The sequence below is a fragment of the Thunnus maccoyii genome, chromosome 22 (assembly GCF_910596095.1).
Source record: "Thunnus maccoyii chromosome 22, fThuMac1.1, whole genome shotgun sequence".
NCBI lineage: Eukaryota > Metazoa > Chordata > Actinopteri > Scombriformes > Scombridae > Thunnus > Thunnus maccoyii.
In genome coordinates this window covers 3,887,409-3,901,968 of record NC_056554.1, presented here as the reverse complement: position 1 = coordinate 3,901,968, position 14,560 = coordinate 3,887,409, and the positions used below count along the sequence as shown (strand labels likewise).

At 40.3% G+C, this 14,560-nt stretch overlaps 1 protein-coding gene across 12 annotated transcripts in view; it reads left to right on the top strand.

Moving 5' to 3' along the window:
• sorcs2 (sortilin-related VPS10 domain containing receptor 2) overlaps positions 1-14,560 on the top strand; it is a 347,990-nt gene that overhangs the window by 78,995 nt on the left and 254,435 nt on the right. For 9 of the 12 annotated variants that reach the window (XM_042401561.1, XM_042401559.1, XM_042401557.1 and 6 more), the window contains one exon: positions 7,304-7,371. In XM_042401561.1, coding sequence (XP_042257495.1) covers positions 7,304-7,371 — 68 coding nt within the window. Of the gene's footprint in view, positions 1-4,708; positions 4,957-5,182; positions 5,288-5,401; positions 5,410-7,303; positions 7,372-14,560 lie in introns of those variants that run through there. The other 3 variants (XM_042401565.1, XM_042401568.1, XM_042401569.1) reach the window with 3 other exon arrangements.

The window sequence follows — 14,560 nt, the reverse complement described above, 5'->3', positions numbered from 1 at the left end:
CGCTGCTCTGTACACTAGAGGCAACAGAGGAATCTGGCTTCTGTGCTGTTCAGCAGTTTTGTCAATGTGGCTAGGTACGCTGCTGCCAAATAAACACTCTCTCTGCCTCCTGCCAGTAGTGATTTATGGCCAAATACATCCTTGCCCTGTCCACTTCACCCCAAAAGAAAAATCATTTTCCAGTTGAGCAGAAATTAGGCCTTGAAGACCGACGCAACATGAGGATAGAGAGGCAGAATATGTTATTGGCATTGGCATTTGGGTGAATGAAGCATACCTCAATCTCATGAGACTGATGGATTAATAGACATGAGAGGCCTTTACATGTATAAGACTGAGGATGCAATTAAGTGACACAAAACTATAATTATAGATTTAGGAACTTTTCACATAGAGCAGGTCTAGACCATACCCTTTACAATTTACTTTAAAGCAGCACTAATTAATATTTTTATATTAATAGATCAAATCACAATGATGTGATGTGAATGGTGTTGCTCGTAGTGACAAAACCACAGAATTATCACCCAACTCAGCAGTTTCCCTCAACTCTACAGAGCTTTTTAGGACCTTTTAGTGCATTTTTTTGGTTTTCCAGCTTCGCATATTTGCTCCTGGCAGCAGCAGGCAGCTCTACCTACACAGCACTAAACACCAGACAGACAAAGTTAGCAACTAGCTGGTGAACATAGTGGAGCATCTGGCAGCTAAAGAGTCAGATATTTTCCTTAGGAATTGGTGGAGTTCAAAAAAGAGCTAAAGGAAATGGAATGAAAATTGGAACTACATTCATGAGATGGCCAGAAAAACAACTCCAGATGAATTCTAATGTCTGTTGGTTGTGTAAATAGGCAATATTTGCAAAAAAAAAACAACAAAAAATATTATTTAAAAAATATAAATTTGAGCTGAGGCTTAAACTGACTGGAGGCTTAAAGCTCAAGGAGAAAAAAAACCAAGACTACCTTTGGGAGGCAAAAGTACTAAGTGTACAGCATGGTAGATCTAATCCTTATGTCAAGGGACTAGTGCTGTTACTTTGCCTTTCTGCCTGCCTGGTAAGAGTGTCAAGCTTTGCACCAGTATCTCATTAGGAGAAGGACAGCTGTGCAGAGGCGGACAGCCTGTTTCCAGAGACACCAGTTGAGTCACAGTAGGCCAACAACCAATCAGGGAGCACTTGCTGCATGCTGCATGACTCAGAGAGCTTCATACGATGGCTTGGTCGCCCATTCCAATATGGATGCTGTCTGATTCCTCATCAACAAAGAAAGTTTTTCTCACAGTTGGAGGCACTGAAAAAAGCTGGTTGTACACTGCCACTGCATCTGTTAGAGCTGTTACAGAGGTTGTTATCGGCCCTGGCAAGTGGGCTGCTGCTCAGGGAAATATACTCTGTTCTGGTTTTCAGGACTCCATAAACATCCTTGGAAGCCAAGCTCCACCAGGGCTGGAAGTCCTGAGTTTGAGTTGCTTTGAGCTAAGCGCCTCGAGACTCTGCCTAGTGGCTTTGATGGCAGTCTGTGTTGTGTAGAGCTCTCAAAGCTCATTCTGTATGTCCCCAGCTGTGGTGCTCCGCTTTCACCAACTCTTAGATTTGTGCAGAAAAAACTCTTTTAAGACATAGTTCAAGACCAGCTCTGCCTCAGTTGAAGGTCTTATGAAAATTATTTAGGGTTTCTTTTTGAATACTAACTGCAACCAGTTGCAACAGGCTGTGCAGCCTTGTCCTGACACAAGAGGGCAATGTGAAAGCCTTGGGCACCACTTAATGCTAGAGGGTAGGTTTTATAAGGCTGATAGGATGAAAATAGATTTGAGAATACATTTGGGCCGGAAGCCAGGTATCCTACTAAGTCAGCTGTGTAAGACAGCAGAGCTTTAAACCTATCTGACAAAGAAATCAACCCAAAATTCACCTCCTGAAATTGTTAGCTGTCTTTCATTTTCCCAAAGGCCACCCAGACTAACAAATGTCCCTGCAGTAGTTCTACAAATAACCTAAAATTAGTGAAAACATGCAGCCCTAAATAAGAGCCATAATCATGCTCTATTATCACAGAGGATATGGTGATACAGGCTATGATTTCTTTCCACATTAAGATGTTTCAAATGTGTCCATATTGCACAGAGTTTGCAGTGTGACTCCCTGGGAGCAGCCACCTTCAACACAGCCTCCTGCTGGCAGCTGCCTCTGGGCAGCACCCCTTGGCCAATCAACTCCCCTCAGCCTGAAGGCAGGCCCCAGTTTTTCACTCGCTCCACTACCTAGAACTGCAAACCAGCCTGTCAATCACACCTCTAAGCCCCACCGTGCTGCCTGACCCACTGGCACTCTTGCCATGGCAACGCAAATCCCAGCAGACCTTGCTGTCAAGAACAAGAATTCTCAGAAATATAAAAGACAAGAGTCTCTGATCCAGTGTACACGCATGGGGTTTGTGCCCTGGACCAAGATGTCTTGGTCATATGAATAATACATTCCTACATTTAAGTTTTTATGAAATATTGCAATATTTGTTCCCTAACCTGAAAACAAACCTGCACTCTCCTTAAAATACAGATTTCATAATAAAATTGCCCCTAGTAAAATGTGTTTAAGCTAAATTCATAGTTTTGCTTGAACAAGGGGCTAGGAAGAACTCTGAGGAAAGCTCTGTGGGAGCGTTCTGTTGAATCAAAGTGGCAAACAAGAGCGTTATTTGTTCAGAGTAATAGTTTCTTCAAGCACTCTCAAACAAAATTCAGCATAAAATCAGCACCAGTGCTGATGGAGTTCCCCTACAGTTGCCCTCACTTGAAATAAAATGTTGCCTGAAATGTAAAGGAGAGATTAGTTTAAATCTTGGCAAAATATTGCCCACCATTTATTCAGGTCTATTGACTGACCAATAGTGCTTTGAAATATATTTGTATATATTATCCCTTATTATGTATCTGTATTTATTGATTAAAAACCTTTCTTCAAGTGTTGTTACCTGAAACTGTAAGTGTTTTTGCTCCTGTAAAAGAAAAGAAAGAAAATACATTTTGACCCTTAAAGTTTGACTTTAAGGGTCAATAGAGTTCTTAAACACTGATGACTATCTGTGCCTGTGCCCATCCCTTGTTGTTTTTCCTCATAAAACATGTTAAAAAAATTATAACAAATAAAAATAAAAATATACAAAATTGTTCAATAACTATTCAAAAATGGAGATCAGTTACAATTTACAGCTGTTAGTTATTTTCAAAGTATCACATAAACCTAAAATATGGTTTGAAATCGCTACATTGAATTATTAGACACAATAGAATAAGGCATTTTACTGCAACTAGGAGCACTGGGAATTGTCGGGAATTGATTGTTAAATGTTCTCTATTTTTGGCCAAAGCTTCAGTTCAAGAAAGTACAAATACAAGTCTGAATTTAGTCTGACAATCATTTATACAAACACTTCTATGTTGCAATCTAAGTAACTTTATTAGATGGAATGTATTAGAAGAGACTGGCAAGTTTGAGTATTGAGTATTATTGAGTAGTGTATGTGGCTATCCACCTCATAAAAAAGTGTAGGTTTCTAATTTACAGTGTTGCTGAATTACTTTAACATGGCTAACCAGCTGCAGTTTACTGATACAGAACACAGCACCTAGAAAATAAAAAATAGCCTTTCTTAAAACAAGAGGGAATAGCTAAAATCTCACCTGAGCTAGCATAGATATATTCTTTAGTTTTCTCAGTCAAGTCATAAAAACAATTTGAAATTCTTCAGATTTTGTTACTTGTACACAATAGAAAGTGCATTTCTCATTCTTTGTTACCATTTGCAAATATTTTAACACATTTAGGCAAATGAATAAGTACAATTGTCTAAGATTTGAAAAATTATTGGTTGTAGGTCTTTGTGATCAAAATAGATTGCTGTATGTTTCTTCTCAGTTGAATAGTTTAATCTCAAAGATATGTTAGACTTCTTTCATTGTGTAAATCATCTCATGTAGAATAGTCCATTTAATTGTCAAAATCTGCCAAGTCGTCAAGTTCATAATTTGCATAAATACAGTGGTCGTAATGTCTGCTAAATTGATAAACTGGTTGTCAGATGAAACTCTAACTTCACTTAGGAATGGGGAGTTTCCCACATCTTCCCACATCAACCAATGGAACGTGCTGTCCAGTTAGCTTACAGGTGTAAGTCATGAGTATGGGTTTTGTACAAGTGGCAACCTCCGGGGCTGCAAAATGAAGCCAATGCAGAAGTGCCAAAAACCTGCATTCTATCTAATGGCCAGCAGGGGTGACTCCACTTGCTGTAAAAAGATGTCTGTGAGAAAATGACCCTACTTCTCTCTTGATTTATTACCTCACTTTCCTAACTGTTTCCCAATAACTTTATGGTCTCAATTGCTAGTTACAAGTCTTCTTAAATACAGCATGACGTTGTGATTGACAAGTCGCTACCACAGCGACAACGTTGCTTACGTTACGTAACCATTGCGTATAAGCATAGCTGCCGCTATATCACAGTGTGTTTTCAGCATGGATGTATAATAAGAGCTGGATAGAGCGCCGCCGCTCTGCCTTGCCGCCATTTTTTCCCAGTGGCCACTCGCGGTAAAAAGGATTTTCCCAATAGACCACCATTGTAAAAGAGACGTCTGTAAAACTGTTGACAGGACCCCTCAGATATCACAATGTAAAGTCTATGGGCCGAGCGGGAGCTCGCGGGCGGGGCCAGCGAGGGAAACGCTACTGCGCACATTCAGTGGGCCGCACCACGGGGGAAACAAACCCGGAAGCTAGAAACTTTTTTTGGCGTATGCGCCAGGCGAGAAACCCTATAGGACTGAAAGGACGCCATTTTTTAGTCCGGTATCCAGCTCTTATAACCGCCTATAAAAAGTCTTGTTCAGCCTTTGGTCGTAGTAAGAGACCCACCAATGAACCAATGAGTCGGATGATCAGTCTTTCCGGTGAGTACGTTTTGTTTTATCGGTTTTAGGTCTGCTTTTCGTTAGCGAAAATTAGCATTAGCATTATCACTGTTAACTATATATTGTAAATGCACCGTGATAACCAAGCTAATGGCTAGCGCTATGGTCAGCAACACCCTCACTTCTGGCTCCAAAAACCAAACATGACGACAGCCAAATCCAAGATGGCGGTGGTCAAATCGCTACACTCGAGGCTTCAAAACAGCAGTTCATTCGCACATTGTGTGAGCACAAGAACACCCTACGTTATTGTGGATTTTTTTTAGTCATCCTCCATCTCTTCGTTCTTCAAAGGACATCTACATGAAAGGTACAAGAGGAGCGTGGCTCCTTAAGGAATAAGGCAGTATGTGTGTGTAAACGTGCGTGTGTAGTTGCGCGAGGGGCAGAAACATGACGTGAACGCGAGCGGAGCAGGGGAAAAGTTTAGCAGTAAGTCGTCAATCTGGCAGTAAATGTACATTACAGGCTGTGTGTCAGTTAATAAATGCTGCAGCTCCTCAAGAAAAAGAAAATACTCATCTATCAAAGGGGGTTAGCCCCAAAGTTAGCAACAACGCGTTAGCTTAACTTCACCAGGCTCACTTAAGGTGGACTGACTTTTAAGGTGGACCAGCAATTTTCATTTTTTTGTCAATGTCAGCCGCTCTTAAACAGAGAACGGAGAAATGTCTGGCTGATGAGTCTCTGTCTTGAGTTTTTCATGCCCCCACATATTAACCCCCCCGCCACTCCAAAGCAGTCAACCTAGGGGAAACACTGAGAGTGGAGATGTAAATATACGATTATCGACCTCAAAGTGAAATTGTCTTCGCTCGCTGCAATGGATGCAGCTTGTGATGACATAACAGCAGAAGTGTGATGAGGATGGTTGCGGCATTGCAAAGGAGAGCATTAGGTGTGAGGTTGATGAGAATCTGTGGCCAACAGTCAGGAGCGACAGGATGATTCCCAGCACTGTCACTGTATTTGTTCACTATACTGCTGAATATAGTAGGCCTGTGTTTTGTTTCTGTTGTCTGTTTACTGTATTGTACTGTGTTGTGTGATCATTGCAGGAAAATGAAATTGTTTTTCCTCACACTACATGCACATCTAAGTGCTCTTTTGCTTTACAAAGTGGAATGTGAAACCTTGTACTCATGAAATCAGTGTCTGAAGAGTATTCACTTTGATAAAGAATAGCAGTCAGTTCGCTTTAGAAAAATAACAGTCTGGTACAGTAGGCATTTGGTGTCAGTGAAAACATGTTGGACAAGAATGTTTGGAAATTAGAAGATGAGGAACACACTTCTAGAGTCCACTGTCTTTCTGACAAAACATCTAAACATTTTGACCACCTTGGTTTTACACAATGTCACAGAAATGTGTCATTTTGTCATTTTAAAACATGAATTAAAGGTTTTGGATGAGTTACAGCTTTCACAGGTTAACTGTAGTGTTTTGCCAGCCTGTTCTCACAAAAAAAACGACAGTATAAGTCTTAAATTCAGGACTTATAGTTATGTATATGCCATCGGGCCGCCGTAGTAATTATGACCCAGGGAAGTGACACAGTTCAGGTGATGTCAATATAAGGTGACTTGAAAAGATGAATTTGCATTATTAGGAGGAGGCGGGTTGGGTGGATGGCAAAAGTGATAATGAAAATTGGAAATAGTGGGCTTTGCTGCAGGAGACTACTGTTCGTTTCCAACTGTGAGCGTCATATTTCCAACCACCAGTCAGGACATTTTAAAAAAAAATTGCAATCTCGTGGTTTTTACTGTTGCCATGACGATGAAGTTTGTGTAAATTTAAGGAAGTATAAACCATATTTCAAATGAACATTTTAACCGAAACCATGATCTTTTCCTAACCCTAACCAAATGGTTTTGTGCCTAAACCTAACCAGTCCGTAACCACAGCATTGTCACACCATAAAAAAAAAAAAAAAAATTTTAACAGTTGTGGAAAGTGGCATAATCCTACGGTCCTGTGGGCCATTCTGGAGTGCATTACTAAGGTCGCTAGATAGTGTAAATGTAACTATAGGTTGTTTTTCACTGGCTATGAGCTGTTTTGGGAAAAGCATCTTCAGTGCAGAGAACTTTAAAAATGTTTTGAGAAATGTGCCGAAACAATTGACAAAAACTAATAGGTTGTGTAATGCTGTGATTCATATTTCAGGTTTGAGTATCATTAAAAACTGAAGCCAAGTTTTGGATTTTAATTGAATTAGACATCAATCGAAAGCTTTCCTCACATTTTGTCACTAGCTAGTTTTCTTCAGTACTAGCTTGCATCTAAACATGCTGTATCTCTCTCTTCTCACCTTCTCTTGCAGGTCATTCTGATCCTGACCAAGTACTACCACGCTGACTCCACCAAGGTGCTGGAGAGCTCTCTGTGGAGGTAGGCCAAACATTTACACCATATTTGCTCTTGTTGGATGCCTTTATGTCATGTCTGGCCTCACATAGACCTTTCATCAGCAAGTGGCTTCCCTTTAACATCGAGGTCAGCGCAGGTCTCGGTTATCTCTCCGCTGTGCTTCTTCAAGGACACAAGGGTGATACAGAGAGCTAGGACGGACAAAACATCAGCAGGCGGCTCTGAGTGAAGTGGGGGACCGGAGAGTGGCACTGTGAGGCAGAGTGGGCATCTGTTTGGGCAGATAGCATATCAGCATGGCACAGGGCAGGACGGCGGGCACCGGCAGTGCCAGGGAAAGGGGTCAAGTCTGGCTGGCAGAGCTTCCTCTATTTAGCAAAGCTGCTGCTCGCCAAAAACACTTCACACTTCTCTCGCCTTTGAGCAGCGGAAAAAGCTACTCATCCATTCCGCTCCACTTCACAACAAGTGTATCTTGTGCTCGTATATATATTCTCATGGAATATTAATTTCCTCTTTATTCTCCATCGACTCCTTACAAGCTCCTGGGGTGCTGCTGTATAGCTGAGCCTGACCTTCTTGTAGATAACTGGGTGGAGGAGACTTAATTATATTCAAATTTCATAATAAAAACTTAGAAAATAGACAAGACAAGGCTCATAACACTGGCTAAAATTAGCTGTCTAGAAGGCTTTCGCACAGAGCAAAACGTGTCTGATGGTGGTACTTAATTCATGCCATTCACCTCACTGAGGGCTCCATGACTTCAAAGCTTCAGCCTCTCATTAGCTCTGACTGCTTGTCTCCCTGGAGGACAGATATGAATAATGTACATATTTTTCTCCTTTCCCTGTTGATGTTTTAATTGTTGCAGTGTATGAATAATGCTCCAGATTCACCACTGGACACGCCGCTCGAAAAAGAAAAAAAACACAGCAAATGGTTGAATTTAATCTGAATTGAACCTAAATTGGCAGAGACAGAAGTTGGCCAGTTGCCTCTTGGCATCATTGTCCAAAAAGCTGAAATTACCATGAAATTAGCATGTTTCCAAAGAGGAACCAAACGGCCCTCTGACCACATTTTAGTAGGTATTATGTGTGGCGTGTACCTCAGTTCCTTGTAGCTGTCAGATTGGCATGGTGTGTGGACAGCCACAATCCACTGGCCTACAGCCTTTGAAGTCCCAGGGCTGTAGGATCAAACGAGGAAGATGGGGGGGAAGATGAATGGGTTTGCTGTGTTACCCTGTCAGTTGGCGTAGATCAAGATGCCAGGTTTAACACAAGGGAAAAGTTAAGTGCACAGAGAGGAGGAAAGTTTCTCAGAGCAGCTAAATTAACTTTTAGATCAGTGGTGGTCTTTAGAGGCTTGTTTTGTGTCAATAAGCAAAGCAATACAATCTGTGTCTTCACAGCTGAACACCTACAGTATCTGTTAGTCTACTATATGGACTCTACCCAAGTTTCATCAGTTTCATCTGCTAAACCAATTAAATGTAAAATGGTTTGAAGGAGTTTTATTGTGCAAGGTTGCCCTGAAGCTGTTTTAAAAACTTGTTCTTGCTAATGAGAACATGGTCTTGTGTTCTCCTTTGGATTTAAAGTTAATGTGTTTCTGCATGTTGCATGTAGCCATGTTGTTAATGCTGCTTCTGCTCTATTAAACTAAAGTCCAAACAATCAGGAGACATAAAACTCATCACTTCCTTCTGACCCTCTTATGAGAGGACCAATGGGGCTTTGAAAATGCCACTAGTTATTATTTTATAAATACTGGATCTTGATGCAAAATAGTGCTTCCAGTCATTGCAGTAAATCTGTTCTTAGCATTAAAAAATTCTTCACCAGACCATGAAAGCATTTGGTTGTTTGTTCACACACTAACAACCTACATTTAAGCATGAAAGTTCATTTTTGACCTTGGGGTACTGTAGTTTGACAAAAATAATCTTAACTCAAGGTCCACTTACTAGCTTTTTCTATAGCCTTCAACTGCATCTTAGTGGACGGCCAGAGAAGGATTCCAAATAAATACTTTACGTGTGATGACAACTCACCTATCTCCGTGACAACTGAGCAAGCACTGGAAAAAGCTAGTAAGTGGACCTTGCATTCAGATTATTTTGTCAAAAGACCCACATTTTTATTTTCCTGGCATGAAACATCTTGTGGTCATGTGAATCATGAGGGCTCTCTCTAAATAGCGAGGGCGGAAATACCGTGTCGTTGTTGTAGCATCACAAAATGGGAGGAAGCAGGTCCCAGTGGACGGTTGGGTGTACAAATTGTTTGATTTTGTTCGCTGTTTTCGTCTTGTGTCCTACTAACACGCAAGGTTGGTTTCTTCAAACCATGAGGGTGTTGCTTAAATGTCCAGATCATTATCATAAAGTTGACAGATAGAGAAAACACATTAGTCCTATGAGTTGTTTGTCATTGGAAGGTTCTGACAAATGAACTATTTTATCATGTAGGTACAAAGGCTTGTTGAAAAACCTACATCAGTCAGAAAGTCAGTCAGTACAAACTATACTGCATTGTCTGAAGTTTAAACAAGACTTAAATCCGAGAAGACCCCTGACTGTTTCATGTGCTGTGTAAAGTTACCTCCTACTTTCTAACTGTAACCATAACCACTGTTTGTGCCATGTCTACGTTTCCCAGTATGCTGTAGAGAGTTTTGTCTGTCCTGAGGCTTTGGCGTCAGCGTCGGCTCTGTTATTATCGATGCCTGTTACTCGAGTATATTGGTCCTTGAGTCTGTTATGGCTGGCCCAAAATCCCATGCTATAACACGCCTGATAAAAAGCTTCAAACATCCCCATAACATGAAGGGAGAGACAGGAGAGTGGTGACTCATGGGCCACCTGAGGCTTCCCAGGCAGTTTATACCGAACAGCATCTTGTCTTTGAAGTATGCAATAAAACTATGAAAAAATTTACCAGTAGAAAGGATGACTCAAGCTATAGAACCACCTCTTTCTTTCTTGCTTTCTTTCTTTCTTCTAGGTAATAGGAGTCTCAGTGTGTTCAGGCTTTGGTCAATAATTGATGCTGTAGTGGCAGTGATGTTGTGTTTTTCTTTGGCTGAGGTGAATTACAGCAGTCAGAGTTCGGACCCCTGAAGTCAGAAGAGAAACACTGGACACTTAACACTCAAATATCCTGCTGTGTGTGTGTGTGTGTGGCTGTGTGTTATAGTTACACATCGGTGGAAGTGTGTGTGCTCCTATAGAACCTCTGTTTCAGAGTCTTATCAGAGCATTTAGAGGAGAGTTTCCCACCCTTCAGTCATTCAGTGTTTATACCTGTTCCAAATGGCCTCACGTGATGGCAGGGCGAAAAGCCTGTTGTCATAGCCTCCTCCTGGCTGCCAGATGTCTCTCCGAGAACTCAGTGTCTTCTGTGTGTCTTTGTAGTCTAACGTTGCCGCACATGTTCAGACAGTCCTACCTCAAAAGTATTCGTGATCTTGTAGAAACTGTGTTTGGAAATGGGTTCTCAGGTTCTCTTAAACAATCCGAGGAGCACTTTGAAGGTATTTACTCTATTGGATTTGAGATGTTAACATGCAGTAATTAGAACATCACTGAGAATATTAACAACCTGAATCCTCCATCATCGTTTTTATGGAGAGAAATCTGCCTGACAATACTAACGAGAAAAAGGATGCTGTTTCCACTGCAAATGACAGTAAAGCTTTTAGAGTTTCTGGCAATGGCAGATGGTGGAGAGAGCTGAAGGCTGAAAATGAGACCCCTACTGAGTTCCCAGTCTGCGACTTAATAAGTCCACTTAAATAAGACAATTGTCTAACCTGATATTGTCTCGTTGTCAACTGGCCCAGACTTATGCCTTGAATACAGAACAAATTTGGATACTGCATCGGAGTGCACAGAAGGAAAGGTGCTTATATATTAGGCAAAGGCGTGAGGATTTGCCACTGCGTTACCAAACACCGCGATGACTGCGGGCTGACAGAACTCTTAAGACTCTGTTGCTCCAAGTCGAGCCATGAAAGTAAACCTTTTTGATCCTCAAACTGAAAGGAGTAGATGTGCACTTGACTTTTTTTGGCTTTGAATCCTTAGTACAAGTATTTCTTATTTTTAGATGATACATAGAGCTTTGAATATCAGTCAATCAGTGCTTTCTATTTCTGATTTGATGGGTGTAATGTCATATTGTGGTCAGATTCATATTGTGATCAGATTATCAGACAATATCTTTATTTCTAGTGGTGTTTTAATGTCTCAAAAAGGACTAAATCCTGTTTTAGAGGCTTTTTCAACCTGAAAATATCTCTTATCTTAAATTAGTTTGGAAAAAAGGTTATATATTGGAGCATGCCTTGTTTTAGTTAAATAAGATACAGTCTAGAATCTCAATTACCTGGGTTTGAATTCAGGTATATTGGTTAAAAAAAATGGCTATTAGAAGATTCATCCCCCAAAAATATTCAAAAAATGTCTACAAAATGAGCCTTCAGGTCAAATTTTGGTATTTATATCCTCATTTTTGCCCTTAAGAAATTGTTTAACCCGAGTGTCCATTTATTCCTACACTAATCACACACTCACATCAACAGGGTGTTGGTGTGGGAGTTGAGGGGGTATTTATAATTCATGCCGTCTTCACACATCTTTTGAAGAGGCGAGGGGGGCTGGTAGCCATCGCACCAGGGGGCTTCACTGCATTATGGATGAAGAGATCGTCTGACAGGACAGCATTTCTACGTACTGTACTGTAGATGAACAACACCACATTTCCATAGAACGCTATCATCAATAATTTGTTCGTTATAAAAGCTAAATTGTCAGATATGCTAAATTGCCTTACCAACCAGAATCACAGAGCCAATTTAATTGATGTTCAAAATGTAATTGCTTCAGTCCAAACACAAAATATAGAGGAAAATTAGATTTCATGTCAGTTTTATGTGGAAAATAATAGGTCTTTTGTTTTTTAAATGAATGTAATTTGGGGTCTATAGCTCTGTATTAGTATATTGATAGCCTACTTGTATAGTATACTTGTATAGATGTGTGTGTGTGTGTGTGTGCTATGTACAGTATATGAACGAGTGTGTATTTGTCTCTGCAGACTTATGTATGTGTCCGTCTGTGCTTGTGTACTTTTTTGTACATGTTTGTTTGTGTATTTATGTGTGTATGTCTCTGTTTGTTGTTGGTGTGTGTATTTGTGTGTGTTTTGTGTGTTTTCAGTGTATTTCTGTGTGTGTGTGTGTGTTGGATCGTGTGTGCCTGCCGGACATCAATTGAAAAGAGCTGGACAGGTGGGAAAGGGAGGAGAATGAATCAAAAGAGCCTCCAGGGCTTGTTTAAGCTGAACAGTAGGGGGCATCACACTTCCGACAGACACCCAAAATCCGTATATCCTCTTCTTCTATCTGTCCTCCTATCCTCTTTTATCCCTCTCTGCACATGGACTCACACTTTAAATGTATGTTTTCTCTGTTTGTAACAAAGTTGCTCTTCAAAGCTGTGTTCAAGAAGCAGAGCAATCAGGAAGATGACTTGCAGGAAGTTGAAGCTTTGATGGTTCCTGGGGGGAAGCTGTGTCATTAAAACACACAAACCAGTAATACGATACAAATGAGAAGATGGAAATTGCGCAATTCTTTTTAAGCATGTCAACATAAAGAATGTTCACAGATTAATTTTGGGTGTTTGAATAATTGCGGTAAACGGCTTAGATGACTGGCAGCCACGTTATCCTTGTTCTTGCTCCACCAATCAACAGTGTTTATGGGAAATCCTACAGTTTGAAGTCCTTTTAATGCAACACAGAAAATATTTCACCATTAAGTAACATTAGAAATGACTTTTGTTTCTATTTATGACTATTTACCATCATCAATTTTGTTTAATATTCATGAACACAAAATGACATAGTAAAGTAAATTATTGCAAATTCTTAACTTTGGAAATAATTTGATTAAAAAATCTTAACTCAAAGGTCCACTTACTTTCTGTTTCTGGAGATTTCAGTCACATCTCTTATTTATTTTTTGGTCTAAATATGTTGTATTGATCACCGTGAAGACATTTATATATAACTTTAAAAAAGTAAGATAAAGTTGAATTACTCTTGTATCAACCACTAGGGGTATCAAACACACATTGAGTTGCATCTTCGTCAGAAGAAGAAAAAATGTTTTCAATTTCAATTTTTTTTTTCAGCAGTATAATCCATTCAGTATCAACACTGCTTTCCAGTGAGTCCTGGGTCTGTATATCATCCTGTTTATTAAAAACGGTGCCCTGTTTTACAATCGATCACAGATTGCAGATACATTTGTGAGTCATACAGTCCTCTCGCATGCTCATGACAAAACATGTAAAAAAGTAATGCAAGAGTAAATGATCCCATGTTGCAAAAGACTAAAAAAAGACAGTCAACAATACCCAACAGCGTAATACTGAACTCATGAATGTTGTCTTTCCCATGACGTCAATCGCATGCATTTACAGGCTTTTGTCTCCTACGTTGTCCAGTGCGTTCATGCTTCATTTCCTCCCAATCCCTTGTTCATGGGTTGAATGCTGTGTGGGGAAAAAGGAGGATTCTAACAGCAAAAATAAAGACAAGAGAGCATTGTATTGAAAAAGAGATACTCAGACACATTATGAGAAGTATATTGCAATGTAGGTAGATGACAATATGTATGAAGGATGTACAGTATATAAGATAAACAAGTGCAGTTTACAGAGGAAGTGAAATATTAAGTGAAAGCAGTGACTTAGTCTATAGTCGATCATGTATCTTTGTTTCAATTTGTTTAGTGTTTTGAAGCTGCTGCTTTGAGGCTTACTGGTTTCCGGGAAGCACCGCAGCTACAACTTACTTCCCACTTTGATGCCTCCTTAATCAGTTTACTTCAGACATGGATGTACGTACGCACACTAAAACACACTCCCACACACTCCCACACACACACAGTTATTCCACAGTTACAAATGTGTTGATGATTAGCTCTCCCAGGGGTTCAGATCACATTCCCCCCCAAACTAAACCAGGAGAGAGAGCCGCAAAGTAGAAACATACGCTTTTGGGCTAAATGGAGACAGCATGTTTCATTTCCCTCTCCTATTCCTCTTCACCTCATCCTCTCCTCACTTCCACTCCTCAGGTTGATTCCTCTCATTCACCCGTCTTTCTCTCTCTCTCTTCGCTCTCTCCTCTTC